The following is a 15185-nucleotide window of genomic DNA, read 5'->3' on the forward strand; positions in this document are numbered from 1 at the left end:
GTCTGAATGGACGAAGCCCAGGGCGTATTGGAAATCGCAAATCGGCCAGATTTGAGAAAAACTCGTTTGCACTTGTAAAAGTTGTAAGCGCTAGAAATCAGCACGACCCTTTTACTAGCGCTTCCCCAGAATTTAGGAAAGGTCTCAATTTGCTGTATTGAACACTTTATGGAATCCTGCGAAACAGTTTCCGGGAGCAAACAATTTTATCGGCTATTTTTATACTTTTGCTCTAAAAGATATATATATATATATATATATATATATATATATATATATATATATATATATATATATATATATATATATATATATATATATATATATATATATATATTTGTCCGCCTCCGTAGTGTAATGGTAAGCACGCTCGGCTACCGTTCTGGAGGACCCGGGTTCGATTCTCAGGGGGGGTAAGAACAAATATGAGTGATTTTTTCACTGTAATATTTATTCAATATTACCCTGGACTGGTACTAGAAGCGGAGGGCTGATCACCTTTCCTTCATGTGTAAACGATCAAGATAACACTGCGTTTATATGACGCAGTGCCCTATGCACCATTGGGGTGTGGATAAGGGTTTTATTATTATAATATATATATATATATATATATATATATATATATATATATATATATATATATATATATATATATAAAGGGTCCGCCAAATAACTTTTTTTTTTTGAAAATGCTATAAAAACAAAACTACTGAATATTTTCTCAAATTTCTTTTTTTATTTATAAGTACAATCCTTCCGGTTAATAATGGAAAATAATTTCATTCAAATGGCTGCCTCGGCTGGCCATGCAGTAGCCTACACGATCGGTCCAATTTTTAAGCACATTATCGATTGTGTGCAGCTGTATTTCACCAATGGCTTCACGAATATTGTCCTTTAAAGCGTCAACTGTCTCTGGCTTGTCGGCGTAACATTTATCTTTGAGGGCACCCCACAAATAATAGTCCAACGGTGTCAAATCGCAGCTCCGAGGTGGCCAAACGACATCAGCTCTGCGGCTGATAATGCGATCTTCAAAAACAGGGCGCAAAACATCGAGTGTAGCTTCGGCTGTGTGGCACGTAGCGCCGTCCTGTTGAAACCAAATGTTGCCAATATCTTCCTCTTCAATTTTTGTGAACAAAAATCCGTTCAACATGGCCCGATAACGATCGCCATTGACTGTAACGGCCACTCCTTGCTCATTTTCAAAGAAAAATGGCCCAATTATGCCTCTGGACCAAAATCCGCACCAAACAGTGACTCGTTTTGGGTGTACCGGCTTTTCAATGTATGCGTGCTGGTTTTCTGTGCCCCAAATACGACAATTTTGCTTGTTTACATACCCGCCAAGATCAAAATGAGCTTCATCCGAAAAGATGATTTTTTTGGCAAAATCGGCATCTTCTGTAAGTCGATCGCAGGCCCACTCAGCGAAGCGAAAACGCATTGGATGGTCAGTTGGCTTCAACTCCTGAACCAATTGGACTTTGTATGGCGTCATACCAAGGTCTTTATGCAAAATTCGTCTCAATGATGTCTCCGAAATGTTCAATTGTTGAGAACGACGGTGAATTGATGTTGATGGCGCTTCACGCACACTTTCTGCCACAACATCGATATTCTCGGGTGTACGCACTGTTTTTGGCTTTTCACGCTTTGGTTTATCGATGAGGATGCCAGTTTCTTTCACTTTTTTCACAAGATAACGAACATACGGAGCTGACGGTGCTTCTCTTCTTCCAAAAACCGTACGCAATTTTCGCACACATTCTGCAACATTACCATGATTTTCAAAGTAATGTCGCAATATTTCCCAGCGTTGTTCAAACGTATACACAACCATATTCGCTCAGCGGAAGGATAAAACTAATTATCTGTCAAATCAGACATGAGCTAAGTGTTACCATTCACGAAATAAGCACTAGTTGAAAAAAAAAACTTTAGATGGCGGACCCTATATATATATATATATATATATATATATATATATATATATATATATATATATATATATATATATATATATATATGTGTGTGTGTGTGTGTGTGTGTGTGTATGTGTATGTATATTTTAAATATATTCTTTTTTAATCTTGTTCCATAGAAAAAAATCTTTAACCACTCTCATAAATAACTCTCCTTTTTTTTCCTTCCTGCATTTATCATTTTTTATACCATACCCTTTCCCTTTTACTCCCTTTCTCACACACACACTCTCACTCTTCCTTTTTTTTCTTTTTTATCTCTTAATGTTTTAATTGTTATTATAACATAAATGTGGAATTGTTTAATTTGCTTTATTATTATAAATGTAACTATTTTTGTTAATGTAATATAATGTTTACTATTGTTAATGTAACTATTTTTTTTATATATTTTTTAAATTAAAGCCGTACAATTTCCGATAAAAATATATGTTTGTATATAATTTAGTGATATGTAAATTAACAATGTTCAGGAAGAATAATTTAAGGAAAATATCATCACAGATCAATTTGTGGCGTTCTTTTTTGTTATGGTTTTTATACGGGCGTCCAATGTTTTTTTTTTCTGAAGTGCGAGTGATTTAAATACACACTGTGGGAAATTTATCATTTCATTTATTGATTTGGCAGACACTTTGTGGTAAAATTCTATCCATTTTTATTCAACAACCATTCGTACACAACATCGCATTTTTTTGTCAGCATTCGAACTTCTACCATACATCGTTTTATTGCATATTTATAATCAACATTGCTTGGTACATTTCTTTAATTATTTTTTTTATTTTTCTTCTTTACCAGGAGTCCGGATGTTGGACGGCGACGTCACGGACGCCGTGGAAGCCAGATCCTTGAGCCTGAACCCCCAGCACATAGACATCTACAGCGCCTCCTGGGGTCCTGATGATGACGGAAAGTCTGTCGATGGACCTGGAGAGCTAGCTACAAGGGCATTCATAGAAGGTGTAACTAAGGTAGATAGAGATTACTTATTATTATGCTAGTTATAGGTCAGTGGCTCCATCACCGGGATCTGTATAGATCTATGTATATAATTTAAAACACATATCGCTCACTCCTTTCAAGAACGTCATAAATAAAAAAAACTTGATTTTTCAGGAGAACTTTTTAAAGTTTAAAAATATAATACAATGTTATATATTATTCGATTAAAACCAATATTTTTAGCTTTTCCACTTTATTTTTATTTGACCAGCGACCGGGTTTCGTCGTTACCGACATCACCAGTCTGATGATGTCGGTAACGACGAACCCGGTCGCTGGTCAAATAAAAATAAAGTGGAAAAGCTAAAAATATTGGTTTGAATCTAATAATATATTAAAATGCAATTCCATCACTAAGTGTCAGTGGATAATATAAATCTAATAATACAATGTATTAAAAATAAATATATAGCCACTTTCTGAACTTTTTACTGTGCAACGGATCTTTTTAGGTAAAACCTGGAGGTTTTTTCTCAATTTGAAAAACATTTAATATATTTAAAAAAATAATTTAACAATACCTTTTCTTCAAAATGCAAAAACAACACTTTCTGCCCTGTAGCGGGTAAATATTAAGTTAAAAATATGCCGCTTTTTCTGGGACATAGTACATTTTCTGGGCATTCCGAAAACACGCCCAACTGAAAATTGACGATTTCTGATTTATGACGTTCTTGAAAGGAGTGAGCGATATAAGACTCACCCCTTCCTAGATTCCATACCAAGTTTTTTATTTTATTTACTTTGTTTTAATTTACTCGTATATCTAGAAGTTTCAAGAATTAGTGTGGTTGCCAATCGTGGGTAGATCCATCACTTAAACCAGCCTTTGACGGTCGTAGCCCCTGTAATTATCCAGACCTCCACATTCTTCCTTCTTCATCTATGTTTGATATAAAAAAATAATGTCTTCTTCTTCTTCCTGGCTACATCCCAACTTATCGTCTTTGTAGGCTGCTGGGGTTAACTCTCCTCGTCCTCAGGTTGTAGGTCCTCCTGTCATGGACAACGTCACCTAGGCCATGTCTTCGAACCATATTTTCTCTTTGCAGCATCCATGAATTTTTCGGTCTTTCTCTAGATGTAAAAAAATAATCGAAAATCAACGGTTTTTTTTATTCCTTCGAATTACAAATCATATTTTATATTCCGAATTTATATAATAATTTTATCATGAAAAGTGTTTATTTTAAATTTTGTTTTCCATTTTATTTATTGTAATTTTATATACATTTTTTTCTTTGTTCCAAGGGTCGAGCTGGCAAGGGGTCCATCTTCGTGTGGGCCTCTGGCAACGGGGGCAGAGATCATGACAACTGCAACTGCGATGGGTATACCAACTCCATCTGGACCCTTTCAATCAGCTCTGCCACGGAGAAGGGCGAAGTGCCCTGGTACTCCGAGATGTGCAGCTCGACCTTGGCGACCACTTACAGCAGCGGATCCACAAATGATAAACAGGTATGATTTTAACCCTTTGGTGGACAAATTTTATTCCTTATAATTACTTCAAATTACTTACCTGAATTTGTTAACAAGCCATTTTATAATATGAATGTAAAAAAAAATATTAAAAAAATATTCGTGGTAAAAAGATAATCGTGGTGGGAAGCATATATCCCACGGAACCATTTCAGTCACCTAATTTTAGTCGGAATAAAAATCATTATATTTTTTAATTGACATTAGTAAAATCCAAGTGAAAACACTGCTCCCCAATGACTTTTTTGTGCCATTTTCTTAGGTGGGAATACATCTTCCCACCGCCCACCAAAGGGTTAATATACACATTCATATCGTTAAGTGATTTAAAACATCAAAAAAAATACTCTAAAAGGAAGAAGATTAAATATAGTATTATCTATTGGGTTGATGCAAAAGTAATGACCGTTTTTTATGATCCCAGGTAAAAAAAAAATTTTTCATAAATTATGAATAGAATCTTCTTTTTTTATGATTCCATTGTATAAAGGATGCTTTCCCTCTACTTTCTATTCAGTTTTGGCCTGGCCAGAGTACAGTAATAACCCCTTGTATTTTTTCAAAATGTCGTTCGATAAAGTGCATTTACGTATTGTTTACTTTATGAATTCCGTAAAGACAATACCGCGAGTGTGGCAACCAAAAACATTTGTAAAGTGTATGGAGCAGATGTCATCAAAGTTCGACAGGTACAAAGATGGTTTGCAAAATTCCGATCTGGAGATTTTTCACTCATTGATAAACCACGTACCGGGCGGCCATTGAAGTCTGATGACGACGAATTAAAAGTCATAATTGACACCAATCTACGTCTAACCATCAGGGAGATTGTGTCAATGATGGGAGTCAACCAAACAATCGCATTAAGACATTTGAAGCGTATGGAAATGGTTTCGCGGTACGACGTTTGGATACCTCATCAATTGTCGGCTGCCAATTTATTGGATCGTGTTTCAACGCGCGTTGCTTTGAGTGCGAGACAAAAACATGAACCTTTTTTGCATCGTTTGGTGATGGGACATGAGAAATGGGTCGTGTACAACAACGTGACAAGAAAAAGACATTGGACTATACCTGGACAAGCCCCATTAACAACTTCGAAGGCCGAAATCCATAAAAAAGTTATACTTTGTGTTTGGTGGAATAATAAGGGTATTGTGTATTCTGAACTCTTGGAACACGATAAGACAAGTACAGCAGAACGATATTGTCAGCAATTATCCAAATTGAACATGGTCCTTCAAAAGGATAGACCAAAATTGGTAAACAGAAAAGGGGCAGTGTTTCATCACGACAACGCGCGACCACATGTGGCTATGATGACCCAACACAAGCTAAATGAGTTAAATTGGGATGTTATCAAGCATCCACTGTATTTTCCAGATCTTGCTCTTTCTGATTTTTATTTATTCCGATCACTGCGAAAAAATTTTAATGATGAAAAAAATTATTCAATAGAGCAGGTAAAAACATCCCTTACTTCATTTTTCGCATTAAAATCCGCGGAATTTTATACTACTGGTATTAATAAGTTGATAGAAAGATGGAAGAAGGTTAAAAGAACTGATGGAAATTATATAATTTATTAAATAAATAATACACAAGAAAAAATTTAAAAAAATATATATATGTAAAAAACGGTCAAAACTTTTGCATCAACCCAATATTAAATCTTCTAATCAGTGGACGTCTAGATAGTCTGGTTTTGATTTCCGAAATAACGTATAATGTACCTGGCTACCGTACCCGTTGAAGAAAACTTTATTTAGGACTCTTTATTTCCATATGCGACCGGGTGATATTTATGATATTTTGTACACAGGTTGTGACCACCGACTTGCACCACTCTTGCACCACTAGCCACACTGGGACATCGGCCTCTGCGCCTCTCGCTGCTGGAATATGTGCGCTGGTCCTGGAAGCTAATAGAGATTTGACATGGAGAGATATGCAGCATATTGGTAAGAAGAAATATTGTTCTTTAGTTCAAATTCTGGTCGGTTTAGATGCTACGTTTTCTAATATTCTGAGCACCCTAGGCGAGTCAGCTATGGCAATGTACTATGTTTTTTTAAGGACTGAGTAGGTACAATGTCTACAATGTCAATATCGATCCCAAAACGGACAGCGGACAGCAGTAATATTTAAATTTATTTTGTATTTCACATTTTGATTAAAGATTTTATAAAATCTGAATATGTGTCATATATATGAAGGTCCTCACCAAAAAGTTACATTATTGTACAAAAAAATCCTTGAAATGCAAATCTATTACGTTTACTATCGAAATCTGAATTAAAATTGCGACAAAACGTGACCAATCCTGTGTTGAACCAATATGAAATCATTAAATCGCACCAAAACGTAACAATTTTAAAAGCTAGAATTTCTGATTACTTAAAATCATTTATCATGGATATGTGACGTTTTGGTGAGGACCCCCACATATGACCTTCCTTGTGGGTGGATTAATAAAAAATATTTTTTACAGTGGTACGCACTGCAAAGCCAGCCAACCTCGCCACCACTGGCTGGCGGACCAATGGAGTCGGTAGGAATGTCTCGCACTCCTTCGGCTATGGATTGATGGATGCCTCTGCCATGGTCCGCTTGGCCCGCTCTTGGAGAACTGTTCCCCAGCAGCGTCACTGCGAGGTCTCAGCGCCTCATGTTGACAAGTAAGTCACCAAATCAACAAACTCTGTTTTTCTTCTTCATTTTTAGTTCATTGACTGTTGGATTTAGGCCTTTTTGTCATTTGTACACTGTGTTTTTTTTTGTTCATCTTTATCTCAATGACATTTGAATTTTGGACTTCAGCCTTTTATCTGACTTGGTCTTAGTATATCTCTTGCACACTGTGATTTTTCTTCTTCATCTTTTGATCATTAGCTGTTAGATTTAGGTATTTATGGAACTAGTATTGGTACATTTCTTATGTCATTTGCACACTGTGTTTTATCTTCTTCGTCTTTTGTTCATTGACTGTTGGACTGAGACCTTTTTACGGACCTGGTCTCGGTATATCTCTTGTGTCATTTGCACGCTGTGTTTTTTCTTCTTCATCTTTGCTCATTGAATGGTGGATTTAAGCCTTTTTACGGATCTGGTCTTGATATATCTCTTATGTTATTTGTACACGTTGTTTTTCTTCTTCATCATTAGCTCATTGACTGTTGGATTTAGTCCTTTTTACGGACCGGTTCTTGGTATATCTGTAATGCCTTAATGGATGTCTTAGATAATCCCAACTGCTCTGTCCCACGTTCATCTATTTTCTTTACCACATTTCTCCTTTTACTCTGAGATAGATTTAAAGAAAAACTGCTATTTTAATTTTAGCCTTAAAGTTCTTAACTCGGTCATAATCTGATTCAATTATCTGTCTAGGTTGATCCCGGCAAAGAGCCAAGTGGTATTGCAACTCGCTGTAAATCACTGCGCTGGAGTCAACTACTTGGAACATGTCCAGGCCAAAATCACCTTGTCGGCCGCTCGTCGTGGAGATCTGCAGATAAACCTCACATCGCCGGCTGGAACTAAGACAACTCTCCTCGCGTCCAGGTTAGAAGAAATGCACTTAAAAAATTACTTTATCTTTTAGTCATCACTTTTTTTTTTTAATCATGCAAGTCCTCATACAAACCCGCCGATTATTCCGATTCCTGACCTGACCACTTTTAAGCATTTGAAATACTTGATCATGCTTTGTTTTCTTCCGTTTTCTTCTGCATTTATTACCAACCACATTCTCCTCATAAATTTGTTTTATCTCAGCCTTGCATTCTTTCTTCAAATCACCATTAGTTATCATTTGTTTGTAAAATGAATGTTTTATTTTAAGGTCACACGATATATCACGGAACGGTTTCGTTTCATGGCCTTTCATGTCTGTCCATACATGGGGAGAGTCTCCTTATGGTATTTGGCAGTTGGAGATCCACAACGAAGGAAGATATTTGGGTATGGATCCTTTTTTTTTAAATTTAATAACATATATTTTGTAAAATACCATTTACGTTTAATCAAACTAACAATATACATTTAATACGGTTTCAACTAATAACTCTCTTAATCCTGTATATTTTGTATTTAGGCCTGATTCATATTATATTAACTGAACGAGATAACTTTTACGCTTCCTAATATGTTTGTGTTATGAACATTTATAGGGCGCGCCACCCTTCAAGACTGGGCGCTCATATTCTATGGCACTGGAAGCCCGGCCGACAAAAATGATCCCAGTCCTTATAATAACAATTATTACAAAATTAATATTACCCAATCCGTCCTTGTGCCTTCCGTCGTGATGCCATCTAACAAAAATAGAAATAAGAACACCGGAAAAAATAATGGAAACGGTAACCTTTCTACGCAGTATGTAGTCAGCTCAAGCGGGAACACAAAAAAGAATAAGAACGTCAAAAATCAACACAGAAACTCTCAAGGCAAAAACAAGTCTTCCATCAGGCCGACTGTAACCAGCCTCAGAGGTATAACTAACAAAACCTCATCTTACAATAGACAATACGGAAATGGAAAAGGTCCTCAGAGACAAACAGATTCATCGTCTGGACTTCGGTCATCTTCTTCCGGTCAAAAGAAATCGCATTTTTTGTCTCTCACCACTGAAAAACCAAGACAAGAAACCACGCTTACGATGTCAGGAGTGACCAAAAACCCGAAACACGAAAAAACCACCAAATTGTCCAAAACGGCTCTAGTCAATTCGGACTCAACAATACCTTATCACACCACGAAATTTCAGAAAAACGTTTCAAAGCAACCGTTTGATTTAAACGTCAATCTTAAATCCGACAATCCTGTGTATAAAGTGGAATCCATCGCTAGGAAATCCGAGTCCAGAATGTCTACAGAAGATGACCTGTTCTCGACAAGGCCTTACCCGAGTACCATGGAAGTCTCCACGAACCCTCCAAACTTCAGAGGCTTCATATTCGTCGATCAGCCGCCGGATGGACACGTAGCCCCTAAGAATTCGAGGATTCCCTCGTTATTCCAGAAGTATCCAAAAATACAGCACATCTATCCTGCTTTGTTCCCGTATCCCAAGGTGGACGTTGTCGCAAATAAGCCATCCCGGCAGCATCCCCCCCTGTCACAGTTTCATCCCGAGCTGTACCTCCGAGGTCTGGCTCCGCAGGAATCTCTGGACAGCGAGATGGATAGGGATCACCACGAGTCCAGTCTTACATCGGAAGACAAGGGTATTGCCGATAGCTTTACAGCTTCAACAACATATTGCCTGGCTGTTTACAATCGCTTGTTGATTTTAGTTTTTATCCTTGTTTTATAGTGTGTAACGTGAAGTTTTTTTATTTTATTTTAATTTATTTTTTTATCTTTTTGTAGTGCGAAGTTTACCAATTTTATTTTGTTATTGTTATTTTATTTTACTTTTGTACTTTTATTTTTTATAGGCTCTTCTTTTATTTTCGTTTCAAGCATGTTCCTGTATATGTCTTGTTGCACTTTTCAGTGTTGTCAGTCTACTTCTATTTCACTTGTTAGTCAATTTTATATTTTTAATAATTACAATATGTAGATACGTATAAAAGTATTTTGACGATTTATTTCAATACACCTTTATAACCAAGAAAGATCGGTGCTATAGAAAATATTGCAACCTTGAAAGTGCATGTTTGACTGTTTGTTTAATTACTCAATCTAACAAATTAATACGCATTTGCAATGAATTTTAAGCCATTGGTTTTATAATAATGCACTTGAACCGTGGTAAGATTTTTAAAATGAATTAATGAAAAGAATTTTTTTTAAAATCCTAAAGTCTAGCATGTGTGAGTTACAAAATGATTGACTTTTTTATCTCTAAATTCGTGAAAACTTTTCATTTAATTACTGTAACACTCATATTACTGCTAGAATTATTGACTCCTGAATTTCTATGTCATGTTTCAACTAGTGTAAAAAGCCGATTTTCTCCATACAAGTCTTTCACATTTTAAGTTTTATCTGTTGAGTTAGCATTTATGTAGTTTGTAGACTCTCATAATATGTTATTACTATTATAATTAAAACACGTTTTATGATTTAACCGACACTATTTAATTTTGTGACAGCTGTTTCGCCTCCATAGCGTACAAACCAAGGATATTTTTCATATATTTTGGACGTCAGTCTTAAAAAAATCCATTCACTGCATATGAGAAGAATTTAACTTTAAAAAAAAAACTATATAACCATCAACCCCACTTCCCGGTGGGGTAGGCAGGGAGAATAGAATTCCACACCATCTATTTTTGCACACAATTTGCGTTTCTACTTTATGAACTGCTTTAAACAAATTTTGTTTTTAAATATGTGTATCTGTTTTTTTCGACATAGTTTAATAATGCCCGAGGCGAAATAGCTATCATTAAGAAAAATAATGAAACCATTGATCGTGTTTTGATTTATTTTATTGATAGTATACAAAGTTTTATTTTTCCTTTGTTTTTTTTTTCATATGTATGAAATGTCGCATGATCTCTCATTCGAATTGTCTGCGACCGTTCCTGCTTTTCTAAGTGACCTGTTTGGATGTTCAGGTTCCCTGTCCCAGTGGGGGATGATATTCTACGGGACCGAGGTGCCCGCTCAGGAAGGTCTGGATATAGTTCCCGGCACCGTTCCGAACTCCCTGGGCCAAGTGGAACTCAACATGGGCGAGGGCGAAGCGGGCCAACACAACTCCATCGAGTCTGATCGGTCCAACTCTAGGTGGAGGGATACTCAAAAAGTTAGTATTTTTTTTATCTTTTACTCGACTTCGATACGTTTGAATTTATCATCGTTATGTCAACATATTTGTTTACTTTTTTTTTGACATCTCATCAAAGGTGAAAAAGAATATGGAAGTCTGGGCATTTACGGGGCTTACGACCGTCGTAAGCTAGTTTAAGTGATCACTTTACACACGTGCAACCTTCACGAATTCTACCAATGATTGACAACCACACTACTCAAATTCTAGGAAGTTCTATATATATGATCCAATTTTGAAACATTGTACTTGAATCACTAGAACTAGAGACATCTACAGTGAGACGAAAGAAGCTTTTTACTAAGCAGAAACTCTTTCAATTAACGTTTAACTTTATCATCTTTATATCAACCTAACCAATCAATCAATGGTCCATAGGGCACTGCATCGCATTCGTCATACGGTGTTAGAAAATGATGCGAAACGCATTGAAACACGTGTCACAGTAGATTTAAAGAAATAGTGATATCAACCAAGTAAAATTTGAGTTAAAAAATGAAAAGATAATTTTTTTTTACAAAATACATATTTAAATAATACAAAATAGTTGTCAAATATTCAAAACATTTCAAATATAACGTTTCTACCTCTCTAATAAAGTAGATACTTGTGTTTAGAGAGGGAGTTCGTTTTACAATTATTATTTTTTTATATAAAAAAGTAAATAAAATAAAAAATAAACAAAGTAAATTAAATTTATTACATATTTAAAAAAAGTGACTGCCGAATAAATTTTTGAAGTTGTCTTATTTTTTCTAAATTTTCCGACAGATCCGAGAAGATGGAAGAGTGGAGAAGCAGGGTTCGCAAGATTCTAACACCGACGACTCGGCCGCCAGTTCTGGTTGTCTCAATTATGTAGCGACGGAACCCCAACACTGTATAGGTTTGTGCTTATTCCTTCTTGTATTGTTCTATACACTCAATGTCCCTCAAGCCACATCAAACGAACCGAAAACTAGCAAGCGGAGACACACCAACAGCATCCAAAATACACCCAACCAAGATGGATCTCAAAATGAAGACAGAAATTCAGAAATTGACTCAAACGACAATCAATCCGATCAAATGGATAGTGGATACAAAACAGAAAACCTAGCGATAAGTTCAGAAGAAAAAGACGTGCTTGCCTTGGCAATTTTTAGTAAAGTATCGAATAAGAAACAAGTCATATTTTCTTCTCCACATGTTCTTACTCGCTTATCTGTGATGAAAGATGACGGAGCTAATATGTCCCTGATAAATAGTTTAAATCAACCGCGTGTAGATATATTCAATAACAAATTAAATGTAATAGGCGATCGTGTTTCGTTAAATCTAGAATCATGGTCTCGGCCATCAGCTAGATTATTTCTAAATAATTTTAACGATTCCACCAATAAATCGTCCCTTTGCGCAGACGTCTCTATTTCACGTGAATTAACTCTTAGCAAATTGGACGGAAATCGTTCGTTAAAATCATTCGGTGACGTAATCGGATCATCGGCCAATTACCACACTCCTTCCAGTGGCGATTTCGGCTAACCGATGATCGAATAACCAATCTCGTCATCCAAATATAATAAGCCAACACTATTTAATAAAAATATATATTGTGATCGAGGTATGTTTTGTACTTTTAGTTAGACAATTTTCAAATTGTTAGCGTAAATATTGCGAGTACAATTGAAAAGTAAGTTAGATGTGTATTCCAGAATCGTCTTTCCAATTAAAGCCTTTTACATTTTTGACAAAAATGAACGCTTCTGCGTTCGTCTATTGACTAAGTTACAGTGTGTCCGTGTTCAAAATTATAAAATTATTATTGTTTAAATTTTGTATAACCTTCTGTCATTGATCAAATGTAACTCATTTATTTTTCGTTAGTTTTGTTTTAAATAGTCCCTTTGTACACGTTCGTTTATTTAAATAAACGCGCCTCAGAACTGTGATCTTAGGTTCGTATCCAAGAAGTTAAATCGTTAAATAACCGCGATTTCATACTTAGCCTCTGATGATTTTTTAATTACCTAACGTCCAAGTGACTCTGAAATCTAGCTACGGCTTATGCGACACCGCTTATCGTGACCCTACTAAGGCTGTAACTTTTTAAATTTTATAGGCTATACCTATTCGTGAGCGGATTTACTCATTATGTTTAAAGTTGCTATAATTTAATGTAATTCGTAAGTGAAAATTCTAGGCAAAAACACTCGCTAGATACTAGATGGGGAGATGTTTATTTGAAATTTTGATGCTCGCGCTTATACGTTTTATCATATGTTTTTACAATAATTTCCATATCACAGTAGCAGATCTACGCTTTGATAATATCAAATATCAAAAAACGTAAAGTTGATTTTTAAATAACTATCGCGCACGCGCAATGCTTTTCAATAACAGCAAAGCTGGGCGCACTGGCGTGTTCAACAAACGCGCTTATTTAACGACTTAACCACGTCAATATACCTGGGATCGCAGCCCAGATGCAACCCAAATACACTGTGGAATATATTAAAACGAACGTGCGGTGAGCAATATCAACGCGGTTACGCATATGGTATTCTGCCCCATTTGACCGATATATCCAGACGTTATTGCGTTGCGTTTGCGGTTCGTTTGCCGCAATAAACGGAACTATGCAAGTGTTCATAGGGGTTATTACGAAAAAAATCATGAATGAACTACACGAAATTAATTTTGATATTTCGGTCATTTGGTGCAACAATGGGGTGATTACGCTTTTAGAAATATTCAGGGGATGCCATTCAGATGCTGTAGCAACAGAAATGGTGCCATTTCACTCAATTCTACAATGACAATTTCACCACAAAAGCAATTCTGTTGATGTTTCTCCCTATGTAAACAGTATTTGCGCACATTTTGACATAAGCATACACGAGAAAGAGACCAAGTGCATTTTTTTTTAAAAAACGTGATCATTGACTGTTTGATATCTTACTAGCTTAATATTGCCCTGAAAAAATCCCAAAGGATTTTAAACTTGGAAGTATATATTGACTTATTATTTTTTGACATCTCATCAAAGATGAAGAAGAATATGGAAGTCTGGGCATTTACGGGGCTGACGACCGTCATAGGCTGGTTTAAGTGATCACTTTACACACGTGTAACATTCACCAATTCTACCCATTATTGACAACCACAATCCTTGGAAGTTCTATATATATGAACCAATTTAGAAACCTTGTTCTTCACTAGAACTTCACTAAAAAATAATATGAAAATAACTCCTGTAATTGGAGATAATCCAGATTTTGTGAACAAGTATTTGGACGCACTCAAAATGTTGTAAAATATATTGACTTGTTAAAAATGACCAACTGCATTGATGTTTACTTTATTTCCAAGCAAAAGCGACTTGAATGGCCCTCCTGAACATTTTACGTTTTGTTAGTTGGTCACTTTCTCCTGTACGACTACGATATATACGTTTTTACCTTGATTTTTTAAAAAGTGTAATTGCGTCATTGTTACACCAAAGGAGCGACATGTAACTTATTAATGTCATCATTATTGTCCTTGCGTTCCTCATTTGTTAGCAATAGTAAAATGATCTAGATGTTATGTTTTACCATTAGTTTTAAGCCCTTCAAATAGATATTTCTACATCGCATTATATCCTAAATGAATTATATTTAAACATCACTTATTGATACCACATAATATATGAAATAATGATATCCTTTTTTATGTTTATTGCTGTTTGTATTATAATAAAGGGAAGTTTATTTACTAAGTTACATGTTATTTACAGTCAGATTTATTTAATATTTTGTAAATAAGTAAGTTTCAATTTTTTTACAGTATTTCTCATTACAATAATATTTGTACATTTTGTGAAAAAATCTAACATGGATTCCAGATTAATTTTAAATAATTTTACTTGTAGTTTACTTGTATAAACATTAATTTATATATTT

At 35.4% G+C, this 15185-nt stretch overlaps 2 protein-coding genes across 2 annotated transcripts in view; both read left to right on the top strand.

Moving 5' to 3' along the window:
* The window catches only part of LOC148301528 (furin-like protease 1), a 91137-nt gene that overhangs the window by 63326 nt on the left and 12626 nt on the right, over window positions 1-15185 (top strand). The window contains exons 5-12 of the mRNA XM_088273114.1: window positions 2793-2965; window positions 4248-4457; window positions 6301-6439; window positions 6970-7156; window positions 7869-8042; window positions 8323-8441; window positions 11048-11238; window positions 12034-12148. Coding sequence (XP_088129240.1) covers window positions 2793-2965; window positions 4248-4457; window positions 6301-6439; window positions 6970-7156; window positions 7869-8042; window positions 8323-8441; window positions 11048-11238; window positions 12034-12148 — 1308 coding nt within the window. The remainder of the gene's footprint in view (window positions 1-2792; window positions 2966-4247; window positions 4458-6300; window positions 6440-6969; window positions 7157-7868; window positions 8043-8322; window positions 8442-11047; window positions 11239-12033; window positions 12149-15185) is intronic.
* Window positions 8644-9902, top strand: LOC148301529 (uncharacterized; the record flags this gene model as incomplete). Its single annotated transcript, XM_088273113.1, has 1 exon — window positions 8644-9902. A coding segment is annotated over one exon (1152 nt), but the record flags the coding sequence as incomplete, so codon positions are not given.

Source organism: Brachycentrus maculatus, unplaced genomic scaffold (assembly GCF_059751285.1).
Source record: "Brachycentrus maculatus isolate JH-2025_06_01 unplaced genomic scaffold, ASM5975128v1 h1tg000549l, whole genome shotgun sequence".
Classification (NCBI taxonomy): domain Eukaryota; kingdom Metazoa; phylum Arthropoda; class Insecta; order Trichoptera; family Brachycentridae; genus Brachycentrus; species Brachycentrus maculatus.